Source organism: Eumetopias jubatus, unplaced genomic scaffold, assembly GCF_037043125.1.
Source record: "Eumetopias jubatus isolate StellerSeaLion01/CBP00866 unplaced genomic scaffold, mEumJub1_p1.0 scaffold_7, whole genome shotgun sequence".
Lineage (NCBI taxonomy): Eukaryota > Metazoa > Chordata > Mammalia > Carnivora > Otariidae > Eumetopias > Eumetopias jubatus.
In genome coordinates this window covers 40,071,622-40,090,437 of record NW_028274813.1, presented here as the reverse complement: position 1 = coordinate 40,090,437, position 18,816 = coordinate 40,071,622, and the positions used below count along the sequence as shown (strand labels likewise).

The 18,816-nt window shown below is 41.9% G+C and overlaps 1 protein-coding gene across 1 annotated transcript in view; it reads right to left on the bottom strand.

Moving 5' to 3' along the window:
- Positions 1–18,816, bottom strand: part of RTN1 (reticulon 1) — a 215,451-nt gene that overhangs the window by 89,582 nt on the left and 107,053 nt on the right. The window contains exon 2 of the mRNA XM_028098193.1: positions 4,773–5,546. Within this exon, the coding sequence (XP_027953994.1) occupies positions 4,773–5,546 (774 nt within the window). The remainder of the gene's footprint in view (positions 1–4,772; positions 5,547–18,816) is intronic.

Below are 18,816 nucleotides of genomic sequence, written 5' to 3'. Positions count from 1 at the left end.
GAAGGGCCTGATGTATTTCATCTTGGGCAGGTGAAGATACTACCCTGAAAAGGATCCATCCTTATTATGAGTTAAAAGCTTCTCAGTAGACATTAATAGATGTTGTCCTTCGTTCTTAACGGGAACCAAAAGTTGAACAAAGTGCTAAGAGGAATCGGGGAAAAAACTAGAACAAAATAGGTTTCTGTACACTCAGTTTTAAAATGTATGGGCCTCTGGCTAAGATATTGGTCATTATGTGGCATGACTGACACAGTAAAGCTAGAAACAGTCAGCAAAAATATTTGAACAGATTATAAAAACTGAGAAGGTTAGAACTGCCCTGCCTGGGGAAATGTGTTTGCTGCTGACAATAATTAGACAACATAATTTAGAAGGATAAAAGGCAAGGTGAACATGGGCCAATTTGCCAAAGCTGCAGAGGCCACTGCCCAGCTGTGAATGATGCTGGCATTCTGGTCTCCCCTTTGCTCCTGGCTCATTCTTCACTCATCATCCAGAGGGATCACTTGAAAACACACATCTGATCCTGCCCCTCTTCCCTTCCTTCTCCCCACTCCGGCCACATTGACTTTGCAGCACTCCCGGCTCCGGGCCTCTGCACTGGCTGTCCCCTCAGCCTGGCCCCTCTTCCTCAGGTAGCTACATGGTCTACATGGTTTGCTGCTTCAGGTCTCTGCTCCCCACCTCCCCAGTCATGTCTCAGCCCAGAGCCCTCAGCAGGGAGAAGCCTTCCCTCACAACCACCCCCATCACTCTCTTACACTGCGTCTTGCTTTATTTTTCTTCATTACCATTATAAATACCGGATATTATACATTTATTTATTTGTGTGTAAGTCTTCCCAATAAGAATGCAAGCTCCATGCAGACAGAAATCTTGCTAGGTTTCAGCACTGTATCCGCAGTGGTGATGGGACAATGCCTAGCATGGAGAAAATGGTCAACACACACTTGTTAAGTGAAGGGATGGATGAATGAATGAATGAATGAATGAATGAATGCCAATTCCCAGATTAAAACCTTCCAGTGGTTTCCTATTGCATTTGGAACAAAATCCAAAATCTTCATCCTAGCATGTGAGTCCCTGAACAATCTGGGCCCTGTCCACCTCTGCAACTCTGTTCTATGCCATACTTATCCTTTGCTCCTATAAAAATTAATAAAGGGAAACCTCACTAATGTAGAGCTGGGAGGCTAGAAGGGGGGCACTATACCACTCAATGCCAATTACAGGAAGAACTGTCAATTACAGACCCCAACAGAAGAATCATCCACAGGAAGGAATGATCACTTACAGGCCCCAAAAGAAAAAGAGGTATATGAATCTTCTAGGAGAAGCTGATTCCCTCTGCAACTCAGCCAATGAGGAACGATCATCAGCCTGAACTCTTGCTTTTCTCCAATGGACTTTCATTCAAAACAGCCCCTCCCAACTTCCTTGGTCTTATCCATAAAACAATGTTCCTCTCCTCTGTTGGACATGCCTATGGTTTTACCATAGATAGCATGTCCTGAATTGTAATGCTCTGCTATTCCTGAATAAACCAATGTTTGCTGGCAAAATATTTATTCTTAAAGTTAACACTTCTTTGCACCATCTTTCAGTTCCCAAATAACACAGCCTTAAGGCCTGTGCGCTTGCTTTCCTCTGTACCTGGGGTCCCCTTTTTACCCCTTCCTTTGAATTGTGAGCTCCTTCTCCTCATTCAAATCTCAGATCACATGTCACCTCCTCAGAGAGGCCATCCTTGACCCCTTCACACCCAACACTCTATCACTCCTTATAGGAATCAGACTGTGAAATTTCAGACGCTATGAAATTGATTTACTTCTTATTGCTTATTTCTTACTAAGGGAAGCTGGAGTGGTTTAATAGTGACCTCTCAATTACTGTCTTCTCTGAGGCTAACACCTGGAAGAACATCCATGACTGCCATAACATAGTCCTAGGGGTTGTGTCAGAAACAACATGGTGCCAGTGGTCTGACATGTTTCAGGACACTGAGCATGTCTTCCTAGGGTGCTTCACTTGTATTCATGACTGATCTTGGCTGAGGAGAAACTTCCAGTATGTAAGCTGTAAGAATTTTTGCCTCTGGATCTCAGAGTATATTATTTAACATGATGAAAATAGTTCAGTACTTTGGAGAAAATTACAAAATGGAATAATCTACTGGAATTGAAGGAAATATATTAGACTCCTTGCTTAAGCTTCAGGGTCTGTGGCTAAAATTGTTCTAAATGAGAATTTCTCCTGATTCATTAATTCACATAATTAGAATTACTAGAATTAGATAATTAGAATCATTATTATTATTATCAGAGTGTCACATGAGAGTTCCAGGGGCTCACAAGATGGGCAGGGAGCTAGGGTAACCTCTTAGGATAGAAAGAACAAGGAGAAAGGCCTCAGTGACAAGTTAATTCCTCCTGTCTTTCCTGTTAATTTTATTCTTATCTGTTGTCATTTGACTCAGGTGTTATGATGTGAGGCGTGTGTAGAGAGAGGAGCTAAACATGGGAGAGAACTTTGCAGAAGCAAAGGACTTACTGGGTCTGGGGACTTTCTCTTTCTTGAATAAACTTTGCTTAGAATGTTTATTTGGAGCAACTGCAGAAAAAACCATTGCCCTAATCCAATGCTGTTAAGTGCACAACCCAAGGTCATAAAACTCCAAGATCATGTCAGGCAGATCTGTCTTTTTCTCATCTTGAAGCTGCTCCAAAACCTTAATGGGCTATAACTACTGAGAAAAGACAAAAGGAAATGTGTTAATAATTCCTAAGCCCTGTATCATAGCAAGTCTTTCTCATCAGGTCTGCAAACTGTATTTTTTACATGAGGCATGTGCCATGTAAATGGATCTGTATGTGCTAGGGCATTTCACTCTTCCTGAAGACTGCCTGAAGTTTATCTAAAAATGACCATCAGATAACCCCAATAGCTTGGGAAAACACAGCTGATAATATAGCTTACATCTTCAGAGCATCAGTATCTTTATGTCATTGAATAACAGAAGGGTTTTACAATGCATTATCACAAAGACCACAAGGAGGCTTCAAGACTCAGATATGTTGCTACCTCATGTTGTAATCTGAGACAAGTCACATCTAATCCATTTGGAGCCTCAGTTTCCTTATTTGTTGTCACTACCCAAATCTCAATTTACCTCACATAGAAATTCACTGTGGCCTCATACCTCCATGTCCTTGGACCTCCTCGGACGGGAAGGCTCCCCCTCCTCTTCACTTGGTTATTTCCTCCTGCTCCATTCACCTGGGAGCTGCTGGACTCCCAGTGCTCATCTGCACTCTGTGTTTCCCTCTCTCAGAACACAAATACACTGGAGTGTGACTATCTCCTTGGTCATCTGTTCCACTGGAAGGCAGAAACTGTTTTTGTTTGTTTGTTTGTTTTTTTCAGTTCCAGCCTCACCAGTGCCTGGTAGAGTGCCTGACCAAAAGAATGTATGTAGAACATGTTTGTTGAACGAATGAATGAATTTGAAAATCAGTGACACGGTGCAGTGGATCTTCATGATGCTTGGAGTTTTTATAGTTGAATGAGTCTGAGATCAGGTTGGAGAAGGGGAAGAATTGATGCTAAAATATTTAGGGAAACAGGATAGGAAGCACTTCCATTGAGTCCTAACACCTGGACTTACTGCATTATCAGGATTTAGAGCAAGCACTCCTAATAGGCTTTTGATCTGTTTTAAGACTTCAGTAAAAGCTCTTGCACCTGACTAGTGAAAATCTTTTTTTTTTTTTTTTTTTTTTGTAAATCAGAAAGGTTTGTAAATCACCTTTGAGTAGGGTAAGAATGCCAGCCACTAGACGCTGGGGAAGATCCAAGGACCTCTCATGGTCCTCTGCATCCTGATGCCTCCTGAACATTGAAAAGAGGTAGACATGCAAAGGTTTCACTTTTGCCACGCAGGATGGGGTGGTACAAGGTGGGGTGGGGACACTCCTGTTACCATTCTGGCCTGTCACCTGGGTACAGGAGAACCCTTTGAATTTGAGAGGATATACAGTTTAACACCCCGCCTTGGGTCACAGTAAGAGAATTTTCAAGTTGACAGAGATCAGAGCTTAGTGAATTCTGAACTTTTTTATTCTAATGAACCTCTAGGTTTAAAAAATAAAACTGTATGCAGAACTTCAACAAAGTAAAAAGACAAAAAATGACCCTGCTGAGGTTGAAGGAAAAGGAAGAGTATCCTCTTTTTTTTTTTTTTAGGTTTCCTCTCACTGTCCATGTCCCCCTAAAGACTCTGAAGTGCACCCCGGCCCCCCTTCATTGTACAGACTTGGAGCTGGGACGAGGAATGTGCAATGCCCTGTTCCTGGTGGCCCAGCTGGTCTGGGAAGGACAGGCACAGTGCTCTCTCTGTGATGCCTCCAGAGACCCGGAAGTCCACGTGGGAAGCTAACTAGAAGCAGACAGCACCTCCCTCTCTGCTCTGAATGGTGGAGCCACATGAGGATTTCCCTGTTCCAGTGTGTTATCCTTACCTCTCCCCTCAAACGAAGAAAGAAACACTTTACAAGACAAAGCTGATAGGACTTCTGGGGAAATCCCAGATCTCAACCTTAGTACCATGAGCACAAGACTGAAAAAGTTGTATATTAATTAAATCCGGTTAAACTGAGCCTTAAAGGGACCCTATAGTAAAATATTTTGAATACAGATTGGCATTCCTTTAATATTCAGATCGCCATATCCTGAGTTTTCCCAAGGCAGGGAACACTGACCGGATCCCTTACCTGTCCCGGAAGACGGGGGCGTGACAGACTCCGGGCTGTCATCTTCAGGCTCTGAGACGGTGACCGTGGGGACTGTGTCAGGACTTGGTTTCAGACAGATATCTTGCTTCTCGGGGGTCTTCTCTTGGGTCACGGTTTCAACAGAAGGCTCGATTTCAGTCAGCGTGATTTTGACAGGGGCAGTGATCAGAGGAGCACTGTGCTGTTCTTCAGAGAGATCATCTATGTAGGGTGCAAATGTTGATTCTTCAAATAAAGGGTCCTTGAGGATTTTTCCCTCCACAGCAACTGGTTTCTCTGGCTCACCGGCCTCTTCAGATTTTGTTGAGATATCAGTGTCCTTATTCTTAAAGTCCAAGCCTTTCTCTTCCAACGTGGGGTGACATTGCTTCTGATATTTCACCTCCTCCGGCCTGGTTATGTCAATGTATTTATAGGCTTCTGCTTTCATCTGGTCCAGGGGATCTGCTAAGATCTTGTTCACTTCAGTGGACTCTGCCGGAGTCATCTCAATTCCCGAATCAGAACTAAATAAGCCACGAGGCTCCGTCCCAGGCACATCTGGTAAGGAGGGCCCAGGGGTACTCAACTCCTCAGGGCTATCGGAAGTGGTGACCTGGCCATTTTCCTTCTGAAGAATTCCCGTGAAATATGTAGAATCCTCCCGAGGTGGGTAACAGATGTTGGAAATCAGAGACGTGTAACACGATCCTTCCCCATCTTTTAATGCTGTTGAAAAGGTATGATCCATGGCACTGGAGACATCTGCCATACCTATGAATCAAAACAGCAGCAGACAGTGAGTGGGCGTCTGGCTTCGGTTCCCTGTCCTGTGGAGACATGGCTTCCTTTCCCCTGAAGCCCTGGGAGTTCCCTCGGAGCACACTCATGTTTGTTTTCCTTGTCTCCCTCCCAGGCCCGCGGCACTTGTGTTTTCCTGGTGGCAGAGCACACAGGTCCACATGAGCGGCCACACCCAGAGTAGTTGGGGACAGATCCCAGAGGAATAGAAAGCTGATGTTTCAAAATCTACTATCTCAATATACAGTGACTTGGTCCTTCTTGGTATTTTTCAGCAGAGGCCCTCTTTGTATCTCAACTATTAATGACTCTTTAAATATAGCTGGAAAGGTAGGCTAATTCAGGTTTGTAGATGCAACAATGGGATAGCCGAGTCGGGAGAGGGGCTGCTCTTGGAGACTCAGAGAGCTGGGAAAGGGTTCAAGAGACCCTCTGGCCTGGCCCTTTCAGTCAGGGACACCTGCTTCACCTGGACGGATGCTGTCTCTTCTCTTTTTAAAGGTCCTCAGCTAACGGGACTCCTAGTTTTCCAGTGGCCTCATACCAAAGTGGTATCACTTTAATAAGCGCTTCCCTATTTCTGCAGTTTTCTCATTTTGTTTTCCTCCTCATTCACCCACCCACTGCCCATTTTCTACCTTCCAGGGATATTCAAAATAACCCACTGGGAATTTCTTGGTTCCACTGGTGGTGTTAAGGGCAAAACAAGTTTCTAAAGTTTGAGTCTATGCAATGTTTTCTCTTGGCCTTTATTCTACTCATAAACCAGCCCCAAAATTCACTAATAGCAAGCAGAAGAGGGGAGCCCTCTATAATTTTTCTTTGCTATAAAATGCTGCCAGAGGGGAAAAAAAACTAACATTTATTGAGGCTTTATCTTGTTTATTCTCAAAACTCTTTTATAAACTAAGCCCCACACTCTCAACCCATCACACACATACACACACACAAACACACACGAAGCCCTTAGGACACACTCAAAGAGTATTCCAGGGCATCAATCCATAAAAGTAAAAAAAAAAGTAGTAGCAGTAATATAATAATATTAATAGCTAATATCTGCGTGTTTGCCATGCATCAGAGATAATTCCAAGCTTTTAATTAGTATTTACTCATTTAATCATCAAGCAATCCTAGAAGATGGGTGCTATCATTAGCCACATTTTACAGACAAGGAAATCCCAGCCAGGATTCAAACCCAAGAAGTTTCAAAGTCAGTAAACATGCCCTAACACCCTCTGCACCTCCTTAAATCAGTTTGTGAAGTTTTCTTCAAAGGAATTTTGACACTTCTCCAAAGAAGACATACAAATGGCTAACAGACATATGAAAAAATGTTCATCATCATTAGCCATCAGGGAAATTCAAATCAAAACCACACTGAGATACCACCTTACATCAGTTAGAATGGCAAAAATTGACAAGGCAAGAAACAACAAATGTTGGAGAGGTTGTGGAGAAAGGGGAACCCTCGTACACTGTTGGTGGGAATGCAAGTTGGTACAGCCACTTTGGAAAACTGTGTGGAAGTTCCTCAAAAAGTTAAAAATAGAGCTACCCTATGACCCAGCAATTGCCCTACTGGGTATTTACCCCAAAGACACAGATGTAGTGAAAAGAAGGGCCATATGCACCCAGTGTTCATAGCAGCAATGTCCACAATAGCCAAACTGTGGAAAGAGCTGAGATGCCCTTCAACAGATGAATGAATAAAGAAGATGTGGTCCATATATACACTGGAATATTACTCAGCCATCAGAAAGGATGAATACCCAGCTTTTGCATGAACATGGATGGGACTGGAGGAGATTATGCTAAGTGAAATAAGTCAAGCAGAGAAAGTCAATTATCATCTGGTTTCACTTATTTGTGGAACATAAGGAATAGCTGGAGGACATTAGGAGAAGGAAGGGAAAAATGAGGGGGTGGATTGGAGGGAGAGATGAACCATGAGAGACTACGGACTCTGAGAGACAAACTGAGGGTGTTAGAGGGGAGGGGGTGGGGGGATGGGTTAGCCCGGTGATGGGTATTAAGGAGGGCACGTACTGCATGGAGCACTGGGTGTTAAATGAAAACAAAGAATCATGGAACACTACATCAAAAACTAATGATGTAATGTATGGTGACCAACATAATTTACTAAAATAAAATTAAAAAAAAAAAAGGTGCAGGTGGGGGCAGGATTTTACAGATGGGCAGATTTTTTTTTTACATTATGCAAATCAACTGCAACCTCACTGACTGCAGGTGACCTCTGTTTGGTGCGTCTACAAGGGGCTGGGAGCTATGTTGGATTGTGTTAGGCCTAGGTGACAAGGTGACACAGTGATGGCACTTGCCTCCTGTGATATTGTAATATCTAATAAATATATATTTGAGCTTCAAAAAAGAAAGGAATTTTGAATCAGTTTTATTACAAATAAACTTGGCTTTTGTTTTCTCCTAGCTCTCTTCTTGGTGACTCAACCCACTGGTCATCTATGGGGAATGGAAAAGCATACCACCTCTAGCCCCTTCCACCCTGGCACCTGCTGTTTTCCTTCCCTGGAGCTCTCTTCCCCCAGATGCCTGCCCACCTCACTCCTTCACCACCAAGTCTGCTCAAATGTCACCCTCTTAAGTAAGATGACCCCGACCACTCTCTCCAAGTGCGACCAGCCCTCCCCTCCCTACTCTCTGGCAATCCCGTGCTCTCCTACCCTTCTCTCTACCTTTTCTTTTTCCCATAACTCCTGTCTCTCCTTCTACAATACCACTTAATTAACCAATTTATTTATTACCTATTTATTGATTGTTGAGGTATGTTCTATGAGGGCAGGAATCTGAATATTTTGTCCACTAAGGCAGCCCAACACCTAGAACAGGGCCTGGCACACAATGAGTGCTCAAATACTTGCCAAATAAAAGAAGGTATTTTGAAGTTTAGAATAAAACACAGATAACAGGATTGTGCGAGAAAACAGGTTGGAAGTATTTTAAAGCTTCTTTCATGGTATGGGCTCAGTCCACAGGTAGAGCTCACTAGAGGCAGGGTAATCAGTCCATTTTCTTAAACTGAGCCAAATACCCTTAAATACCCTCAAAGTTTCTCTAAGTTCTAACTTACTGAAATGTGTATACATTATATAGTGCTTATCAGATAGAACTTGTGAGAACAAAAAGCCCTTCCAGACAGTAAATTATGTGTCCTGTGGGACTGTTAGAACAGAGAAGCCAAGCTGAGCCTCAAGGCTCAGGAAAGCCAATTAATTCTTGTCAGGGCTTCCTGCAGAGCTGGCAGATGTGAGAGCTGAGGCAGGGAGCAAAAGCCAGTTGCCCCAGGTTGGAACCAATATTGTTACATTGTTAAATACAAATCCACCAAATAAAAGTGCTTTCCTTGTCCGGGCTAGAAATGACTACTTTCTTTATATAACTAGGGATTACTTGGAATGTCTGACTTCCTCATTCTCTCTGGCTGTTTCCCTGTCATCTAGAAGTCTGATTTGTGTGGAGGCAGGTGTACCTTGAGAGTTAACGTATGGACCCAGGGATGCTCTCTCTGGAGACAGCTGGACCGGAGGGCACAGTAAATTCAGTTACCTGGATGCATTAAAAATGGGATTGAACTGGGCGCCTGGGTGGCTCAGTTGGTTAAGCGACTGCCTTCGGCTCAGGTCATGATCCTGGAGTCCCGGGATCGAGTCCCGCATCGGGCTCCCTGCTCAGCAGGGAGTCTGCTTCTCCCTCTGACCCTCTTCCCTCTCGTGCTTTCTATCTCTCATTCTCTCTCTCAAATAAATAAATAAAATCTTTAAAAAAAAAAAAATGGGATTGAACTTTAAATTTTCAATTTGCAAGGAATTTTTCTGTAATGTACTTACAATAAAAAACTGAAGGATTCACAGGCTTCTATTTCTAGCCAGAAGCTAAGTGGAAGAAGAATGAAAACAAGCCAAGACTATTGTCATTGGAGCACATGTGTGGATATAATCAGGCTTTTGTGTCCACCCATGTCAGGTCAGAAATACTAATCATGAGCTAGACAAATTCAGTAATTTCATCAAGGGTGGGTGTTTTGTTTTATTTTATATCTTTAATTCTCTGGCAGTACTAAAGAATGAGATGGTAAAGATGACTTGCAGAAGATGGTCTTACGTTCCCCAAGGAAAGTTTCAAGATGTTAAAGTTTCCCATATGAAAAAAGTTTCTCAGATCCTTTAGTTCTTAAACTCTGACTCATCCTCCCAGCATTGAGCTCCTTGGATTGGTGGCCTACAACTTAATTTTGAATTCTGGTTCTACCACTATCAGTTGGGAGACTGTGGAAGCCTCTCTGTGCGTCAGTTTATTCATTTTGAAAATGGGGGCAGGAATGGCTCCTCTTGGATCGGACTGTTACAAGGATTAAATGACATAAGGCACTTAGTTCTTCGCCTGGCACATAGCACGCCCTCAATAAATGAGAGCTATGGATTTTATTATTACCTCTATTTTCCAAAGAGGATACTAGCCATTTCCAACACATTCCCACCTGTCTATTAGTTTGGTACTTTATCCATAATGAGGTGCAATCAGGGTCTTTTAGGCAAGGAGTTAAATCTAGCCAAACCATACACATGTTGCACTCTGGGGTCTGCCTTAGATGTTAAAGTCCCCGGAGTGCAAGGCCATGGCTGTCTGCACAGCATCACGAGCAGGTGGTTGCTTCTTAAGTACTTTCTAGGGATGGAATGGACATAGATCCATGGACATGGTGATGACTGACCTGCATGTGAAAAGTTGAAACTTACCAAGACAATAGACAGAAAAGGAACAGAAGTATTCTGTGTCCATGGATGAGCTTTCTCCCTTGTGGATGGAGCTCATTCTGACTCCTCGAGGTGAAGAGAAGGGGTATAGGGCTTAAGATGATGCCTTATAATTCAGTAAAGCCCCTCTTACTGCTTTGAAATGGAAACAGAGAATGCCAGAAAGAAAGACTGATTATACCAAAAGGTTTTCTCAGCACAGAGGTGGATATGCTCCATTAGAGAAATCTGGTTTACCTTCCTCCCAGGATTAAAAACAAAACAAAACAGAAAACACCAATTATTGTTTGAATAGAGCCCATATTTACAGATATAGGGGACATTAGTCCCATTAAATTGAGAAATATATTTTTAAAAGGGGGGGACAATAAAAAAAATCTGGAATGTCAGTGGGGGTGGGGAGAGAGATACACATTAAAATTCAAGAATTAGAGGCCAGAAGCAGTGACCTGGAATGAATCTGCATTCATTTTCCCCACAATTGTTTGCCCTTAGGCTGCCTGTGTGATGGATGGCTGTAGCCTGGAGAGTTTAGGCTGTAAGGCTTTTTCCCTGAAACTCCCACTCATCTTTTCTGAGTGCTGAGATATCAGCAGGCCCACAGGATGGAGGCTGTGACACATTAGACAACAGAGCCATTTATGAGGGATGAATATACCAGGGAGGCTCCAGGAGCCTCTATGTCACCTAGAAAACATTCTCCTCAAATTAAGTGGTCTGTGATTTAACATGAAAAATGGGTGTTGAAAAATCCAGGTATACCCATTCTTTATAATTTTATCTATGTGATTATTTAATAAAGTTAAAAAAAAAAAGAAAGCAAAAGAAAGAAAAATGAGCCTGTGGTCTCCAGCAAAAGACTCTAAGCCAAAGCTGGTGGCAAGTTTGGGGGTTTAAGAATATGAGTAACTACTCTTTCTTTCCCCAATTTCCTGCCTTATTTAAAGCTTCCTGTCAGAATAATAGATTTAGTTGTTGAGATTGCAAAATTAATGTTTAATAAAAAATGACTCAGCAAGGGTTTGTTTTTTTTGTGGGTGTCTCCCCCCGCCCCCCCCCCCCCGGCCCATATGAAAAGCTAGGACTTGCACTGCTTGTGGAATTTTCACTTTAGCAGAAAATTCTGTTAGAGGAAAAAACCTGGCCTGGCAGACAAACCACTGTCTAAGTTTCTCTGACAGTTCTCAGCAGTGCCTTGGAAAGCACAAAGTCACAGAGCACCAAGATGGAATGGGAGTAGAAATTCTGAGGAGCTTGGAAATGTGGGATATAGTTTGCCTGCTGTCCAAAGGTAAAAATGGGATTCTATGACCTTCTTTGGGGGACAATCATTTTTGGGAGGAGAGGGGAGGTAAATATTTGTAATTCACTTAGATCTTAAGAAAAAGTCCTTCAAACCCTACATAGACTTCCCATTTCCTTTTTAAACAGCTTTATTGATTATGTGAATTATATTCACAAACCATAAAATTCCCTCGTAAAGTGTGGAGTCCAGCAGTTTTTGTATATTCACAGAGTTACACAACCATCAACACTATCAGTTCTACCCACCTAATTCAGAGGCATTCTACCCTGATGCTTTCAATACAGAGAAAGCTCTCAGCTACCCCTGCCATGCAAAGAATTACCTGTGGGACATAAACAAAGAGCAATTCCATCCTATTTATCATTTGTTGATAGAATATTGCTCTCTGATTTCCAAAGAGGAAAATAATTGGTTTTGGTCACCTGACTTCAATGCTATGTATACATGGATAGTAGGAGAAAAAAAGGTATACTATAAATTTGTGTGTACATTAATGTTCCGTTTGCTCTCCCCCCCATGTCTATAAATTTGTGTGTACATTAATGTTTCGTTTGCTCTCCCCCCCCATGTAGAATCATCTAGCTGATCCCCATTGTTCCTTTTACATGATCTTTCTCCCTTACTTCCCATTCCATGGCTACCTTTTCAGCTGGACTCTAACCACCTTCCCCTTGAATGACTGATAGGTTCCTAAGTGTCTGGCTTCCAGGCTCACCTCTTCTGTGTTCCACCCTGCACATGGCTACCATATGACTCTCCCTAAAACACTACTTTCATATGTCACTTCTCTATTCCAAAGTCTCTGGTAGCTGTCTCTCTACCCATCCATTCGCTTAGAATTCAGGATCCTCTTCAATGAGGTCCCAGTCTGCCTTGATGGTTTTATTTCTGAGCCTGCTCAGGAAACACACTTGATCAAGCCCACAAACATGAGATTTTCAGCTTCTACAGCCTTTACTCAACCCTTCCCTTCAGGAAAGGCTCTTTTACTCCTCCCCAAATCCAATTAAAGTCATGGATGATGTCTCATCTCCTCTAGGAAGTCTCCCCCTACTTCCCCACCTCTCAGTGCTTTCTTCCTCATCCCCACTCCAAGGGCCATGACCATTTATTTAGGGCTCATTGGCTTTTCTGCCTTTGTTGTCAGCTATCTTTTTCTGCATACTTGTGGAAAACCATGTCTTATACTTCTTCATATCCCTGAGTTCCTAGTGCTTTGCATATAGTACACACTCAGTAATTACTGACTGGATGACTACCTCCATATTACCACCCGATTCAGTCACATTCAAGAGCTCTTAGAATGAGCTCTACCATCAATCATGTATTACTCCAATTTAAAATTTACTGAACACTTAACCATTGCGAAGCACCAAAATGAAGGACATTCCTATGATTGTGTAGGCTTAGTAACCTACTGCGTCACAAACATTCACCATGAAACCATTGTTTGTAAATAGGAGTTCAGGTCCCCCTGGCTGCTTATGGCAGTGATGCTAGAGGGGATCATAACTGGAGCAGGGAGGTCCCATATGGGGCCCGGACCTTTAATATATCCTGATTTATCTTTCTGGTCAGGCATGGTATTATCAGAAAAAAATAAATAAGGATCAAAATGGTTCTTTGAGGGGCACCTGGGTGGCTCAGTCAGTTAAGCGACTGACTCTTGATTTCAGCTCAGGTCATAATCTCAGGGTCATGAGATCAAACCCCACCCCACCCCCACCAACTTTTGGGCTCCATGCTCCACGCTCAGCGGGGAGTCTGCTTAAGATTCTCTCCCTCTCCCTTTGCCCCTCCCCACCTTGAGAGTGCACTCTCTCTCTAAAAACTAAAAAAAGGGGGGGGTGGCTTCTTTGAAGTCATCTAATCCCAGGATCTCATCCACAAGATCAAGATTGACCATTTCCCAACTTTAGTTTGAATATTTGCATTGATGGCACCTCACTGCTTACTGTGCAAACCTAATTATTAGTAAGTGTTGTAGTTAAGAGCCTATGCCCTGGGGTGAAGTGCAGGACTTTGAATACTGACTCCACCATTACCAGGTTGTGTAAACAGGGGCAGATTTCCTAATGCCTTCGTGCTTCAGTTTCGTCTATTAACCCAATAATTACCACTTCCTAGGATTTTTGCAAAGACTAAAGGAGATATTGGAATCAAAGCGCTAAGCATCATGCTGATACACATGAAGGACTCATTATTGTTTTTAAAATTTAACTTAAATATACCTCCCTATTGCTTTCAACCTTCAGTCCCAGGTTTGTTTTCATATTCTATTAGTGGAAACAGACTCCTCAAATAATTAGTAAACAATATGGCATATAAAGAGCTAATCCCCCTAAAATACAGTGAGTCCCTAGAAACCAAGAAGAAAAAGCCATCAATCCATTTACTTAATAATAGACAAAAGACAAGAATAAACACTTTGCATGGAAAAGTCAGTATAAATAACCCCAGAACATAAAAATGCAAGTTAAAACAACCCCAAAAATAACATTTCCCCATTTTTCAGACTGGGTAAAACTCAAAAACTGTTGGGCTATACACTCTTTGGTGAGACTGGGGGAAACCGGCATTCTCATCCAAAGCACAGCCTGGTAGGATTTGTGTGATATGTTCCTGGGGAGGGGAATTTGGCAGTGTCTAGCCACATTATAAATTCATTTACTCTTTGAATCAGCACTCTTACAGAAATTATTCTATAGACATACTTGCACATGCTTATTTATTTTTTTAAATAACCCTCTTTTATTTATTTTTAACTTTTTTAAAGATTTTATTTATTTATTTGCCAGAGAGAACACAAGCAGGGGGAGTGGCAGGCAGAGGGAGAGGGAGAAGCAGACTCCCCGCTGAGTAGGAAGCCCCATGCAGGGGATCATGGGATCATGACCTGAGCTGAAGGCAGACGCTTAACTGACTGAGCCACCCAGGTGCCCCACTTGCACATGTTTAAAAGTGAATATGAACAAAGCTATTCATCACAGCATAGTTTGAAATAAAAACTGGAATCAACTCAAATATCTATGATCAGGGCCTGGAAGGAATGGAGACAACATCCGTGTACTGATACGGAAAGATTTCCAGGTAAGTATGGTTAAGTGAAAAGTAAGATGCAGAAAATATGTTATGGATATAAATACAGACATACAGAATGCTAACTTTCTTATAAGAAAAGGGGAAAATAAGAATATATATTTGTATTTGTTGGTATCTGCATAAAGAAACACTGGAAGAATACATGAGAAATTATTTACTAACCATGGGATTGAGACAGGATAGAGAGTAACAGAAGTAGAAGGGAGACTTTTCAATTTGTCCTTCTTTTTTAAAAATGATTTTCCTTTTTCAACAAAAAGAATGTACACTATTTAAAATTTTAATTTCATTTTGAAACAAAGAAAAAGAAAACAATGTAGGAGGATAGTAATAGTGTTGCACAAGCTCTGATGGGAACCCCCAACCCAGCTCCCTTCTTCCACATGACAGACACTCAGAGATGTAAAGATGGAGAGGTCCTCTCTTTGGTTCTGATGGCTCAGGCTAAAACCTTCATTCTCTCCTTCACGTATTCTGTTCTCTTCACACTGAGTTCTGAGGAGATGCAGTCTGCACCTTGTGCTCACTGCTTCCCTCATGCTATGCACACTTGCTAGCAAATAGATTTTGTTTGGTAAATACTTATGGAATGAATAAATATGTTTCCAGGCTCATCGTACTGGTTTCCATTAGGGGATGGCTACATTGTGGTTTGGCCTCTTCCCTCTAAAATCTGAGCTGGACCTGACTACAAGCCGATGAGTCGAGTGGGACAGTGAGAAAATATCCCCTACCAGTTTTGATTCCCTTGACTTAAATTTCCGATTTTTATTCACAAATTTTTTAATTTAACTTAATTTAATTTTAATTCCAGTGTAGTTAACATACAGTGTTATATTAGTTTCCGGTCTATAATATACTGATTCAACACTTCCATACATCACCCGGTGCTCATCAGGACAAGTGCGCTTCTTAATCCCCATCACCCCACCCACCTCCCCTCTGGTCACCATCAGTCTGTTCTCTAGAGTTAAGAATCTGTTTCTTGGTTCACAAACTTTTACACCTACCACCCTGTACTATTAGCATGTTGCATATGCAGCTAACCAAAACATGTGGGTATACAAGTTGTTTTTTTTCCCTGTAAATGACTGTATAATTTCAAAATGTAATTTTAGCCATAGTACTGGGTGTACTTCATCAGCTTGAAAGACGTTAAAGTCAAAGGCAAAGAATATTCATGATAATTGCCTATGACCTGCATCTATCACTTAGAACACATTGAAGAAGACCCTAGAAAGGGGACTTTCCTCAGTCTGGACTAATCGACAAAATCAAGCTAATACAGATGCTGGAGTGAGGGTCTTCTCATTAGAATGTGTCTTATAAAGGGAAATGTACGGCCACAAAGCCCAGGGCCATCCTTGTAGGGCTGTCACCAGTCCACACTATGTCTTGACAAAAAAAAAAAAAAAAATACTCTTCTTCGGGTGGACACAGATCTATGCCACAGGCTTGCATCCTCTGCTGAAGGTCTTGGATTTTGTGCCAGTGTTGGGAACTGAATATAGGTCACAAAGGTCACTGGGATCTAAGACAATGTCATGTAAAGCTGTGAGAGGTACATAAGGAAGGACAAATGAGGATGTCAACTGAGGGATAATAGTGTTAGAAAGATGACATGGCACGTGATGCGTCATGACGTGGTATGAAGTTGGTGACGGCATGCCGTGGTGTGGTGTGGTGTGGTGCTGTGTATGTGCTGTGCCCTGGTAGCATGACACGGCATGGCATATGGTGTGCTGTGCTTCCGGCTATGGCATTTGGGGACAGAAAAATCACAGGCGTCAAGAGGACTTGGAGTTCCATCTCCATCAAGTTACTGACCTTTAATGTCATTAAACTCTCAGGAAAAGAGGAAGATAATCACAATAACTAACATTTAAGTTACATGCTTATTATGCTCCAAACAAGATAATTGAATGGATTGTCTCATTTTAAGCTTCAACAATTTATGAGGTTTTTTTTTTTTAATCACACTCATGCTATTGATGAAGATACTGAAGCTTTGAGAGGTCAAGGAATTTGCTCTGAGGAACCCAACCAGAAATAACACGGACCAGAACTTGGACTTAGGGAAATCGGACCGCAAAGCAGATGCCATTAGCACTATTCTCAAAATTGCCTCGAGGACTAAAGTAGACTAAACGGTTTGTGGCTGGCTTCTTAAGCAAAGCTAGATGGATCTGATTTGGAATCACGTCACAGCTAATAATGCAGCCAAGTAGAAAGAAATTGTCTCTGCACAGTCTCTGCACAAAGCAGACTCAGTGGCTGATCAATGTTCATTTCTTACATAAATCGTTAAGTGGTTGTGGCAAGAAAGTGTGTGTTCTAGAACTTATGATTTAACTGAGAGTATCTCAAAGTGGATTTTAAAAACTCTTAGGATGAGGCGCCTGGGTGGCTCAGTCTGTTAAGCATCTGCCTTCCGCTCAGGTCATGATCCCGGGATCGAGCTCCACGTCAGGCTCCCTGCTCAGTGGGGATCCTGCGTCCCCCTCTCCCTTGCCACTCCCCCTCTGTCCCTCTCCCTGCTTGTGCTCTCTCTCTCAAACAAATAAATAAAATCTTTAAAAAAATAAAAAATAAAAACTCTTAGGCTGACCGCTTTTTTGAGGTACGTGGGTAGAAGAGGCTTTTATTTTGAAATGTAATTATCAGTAGCTCTCATTTTGCTTTTATGTAGCATTTCTTCCTCCTCAGGTTTTCAAAATCTAACGCCAATGTTTTGCTACTCATGGAGTATTTGAAATTTAATTTGGGGTTTTGAGCATTCCTAATTTCAAACATTATCTCATATTGGAACATATCTTATAAAACAGAAATAAGTGAATGACATCTTGGGACAAATTAGCTTAAAACTGGAATTTGGGGCACATCAGTTGGCAGATCCTTTGACTTTCACACTCACTCATACACGGAGTCAAGATCAAAATATACGTAGAAAATGTATTCTACTAGGTGTATAAAAAATAGTGCCAGAGGTAGCCACACTAACCAAGGAAAGTGACAAAAAGATTAATGTCCTTTATCAACAGAGTATTCATTTTGCTCCTCTGAGCTCTCTGATCTATGGGGTGAGGTAAAGTGTGTGCTTCAAGCAAGACAATAACTCAGCCATCGATGTGCCAGAGTTTGGGAGTATTGATCCAAGTGGCTCTCCATGCTAAGTCAGGAAACCATAGCAAGATTTCTGTTCTTCCCACTTTCTTTCCTTTTATCCCCAGGAAGAAAAAGAACAATAAACAACAAGCAATAAATTCAAAACATACATAATTTCTGAAATTCATGCAAAATTTCAATCACCTGCACATTCTAAGGGGGCAACTAAAATATTGCGTTTTTCTAGTGTAACCTACCTAAGTGATCAATAAAAATGCATTGTAGGGTTTTTCTTTAAATTTCTTTTTAAGTAGGCTCCACACTGGGCTTTGAACTCACGACCCTGAGAGGAAGACCTGAGCTGAGATCAAGAGTCAGACGCTTAGCTGACTGAGCCACCCAGGCGCCCCTATACTGTGTTTTTAGGAATTTGGAGAAGGGCTGCTATTGAGAAAATAGTGAGACTTGCTCGGGGGCTTTGAAAATAGGTATCATTTTGGAGAGGCAAAGGGAAGCAGTTGGAAGTTATTTTAGGGGCAGAAATAATAGCAAAGTCAAGGGCAAAATAATGAGTAGGAAAGAATTCCAACTCCAACAGGAGAGTTTGGGAAGCAGAGGAAACTCAGACCAGAAGGAGTGGCTGGGATTATGGAGTCAGCATGAGGGCTTTATAAAGGTGGTGGGACATAGGGATCCAGTGATTGTTTTAGAGCAATTAGTCCAAAAATAGCTTCCACAATGGTAGCATGTAGGTTTGGGAGTCATGTCAAATAAATTTGTGATTTTTAAATTATAAAAGTAGTAATACATGATCACTATACATTTTTTTAGAAATATAGACATACACAAGTTAAAAAGTTATAGTTCCTATCCCTACTTCTGGGTCTCTCTGAGAGAGAGAAAGAGATCTACTTTATATTTGAAAAGTCAGTATTCC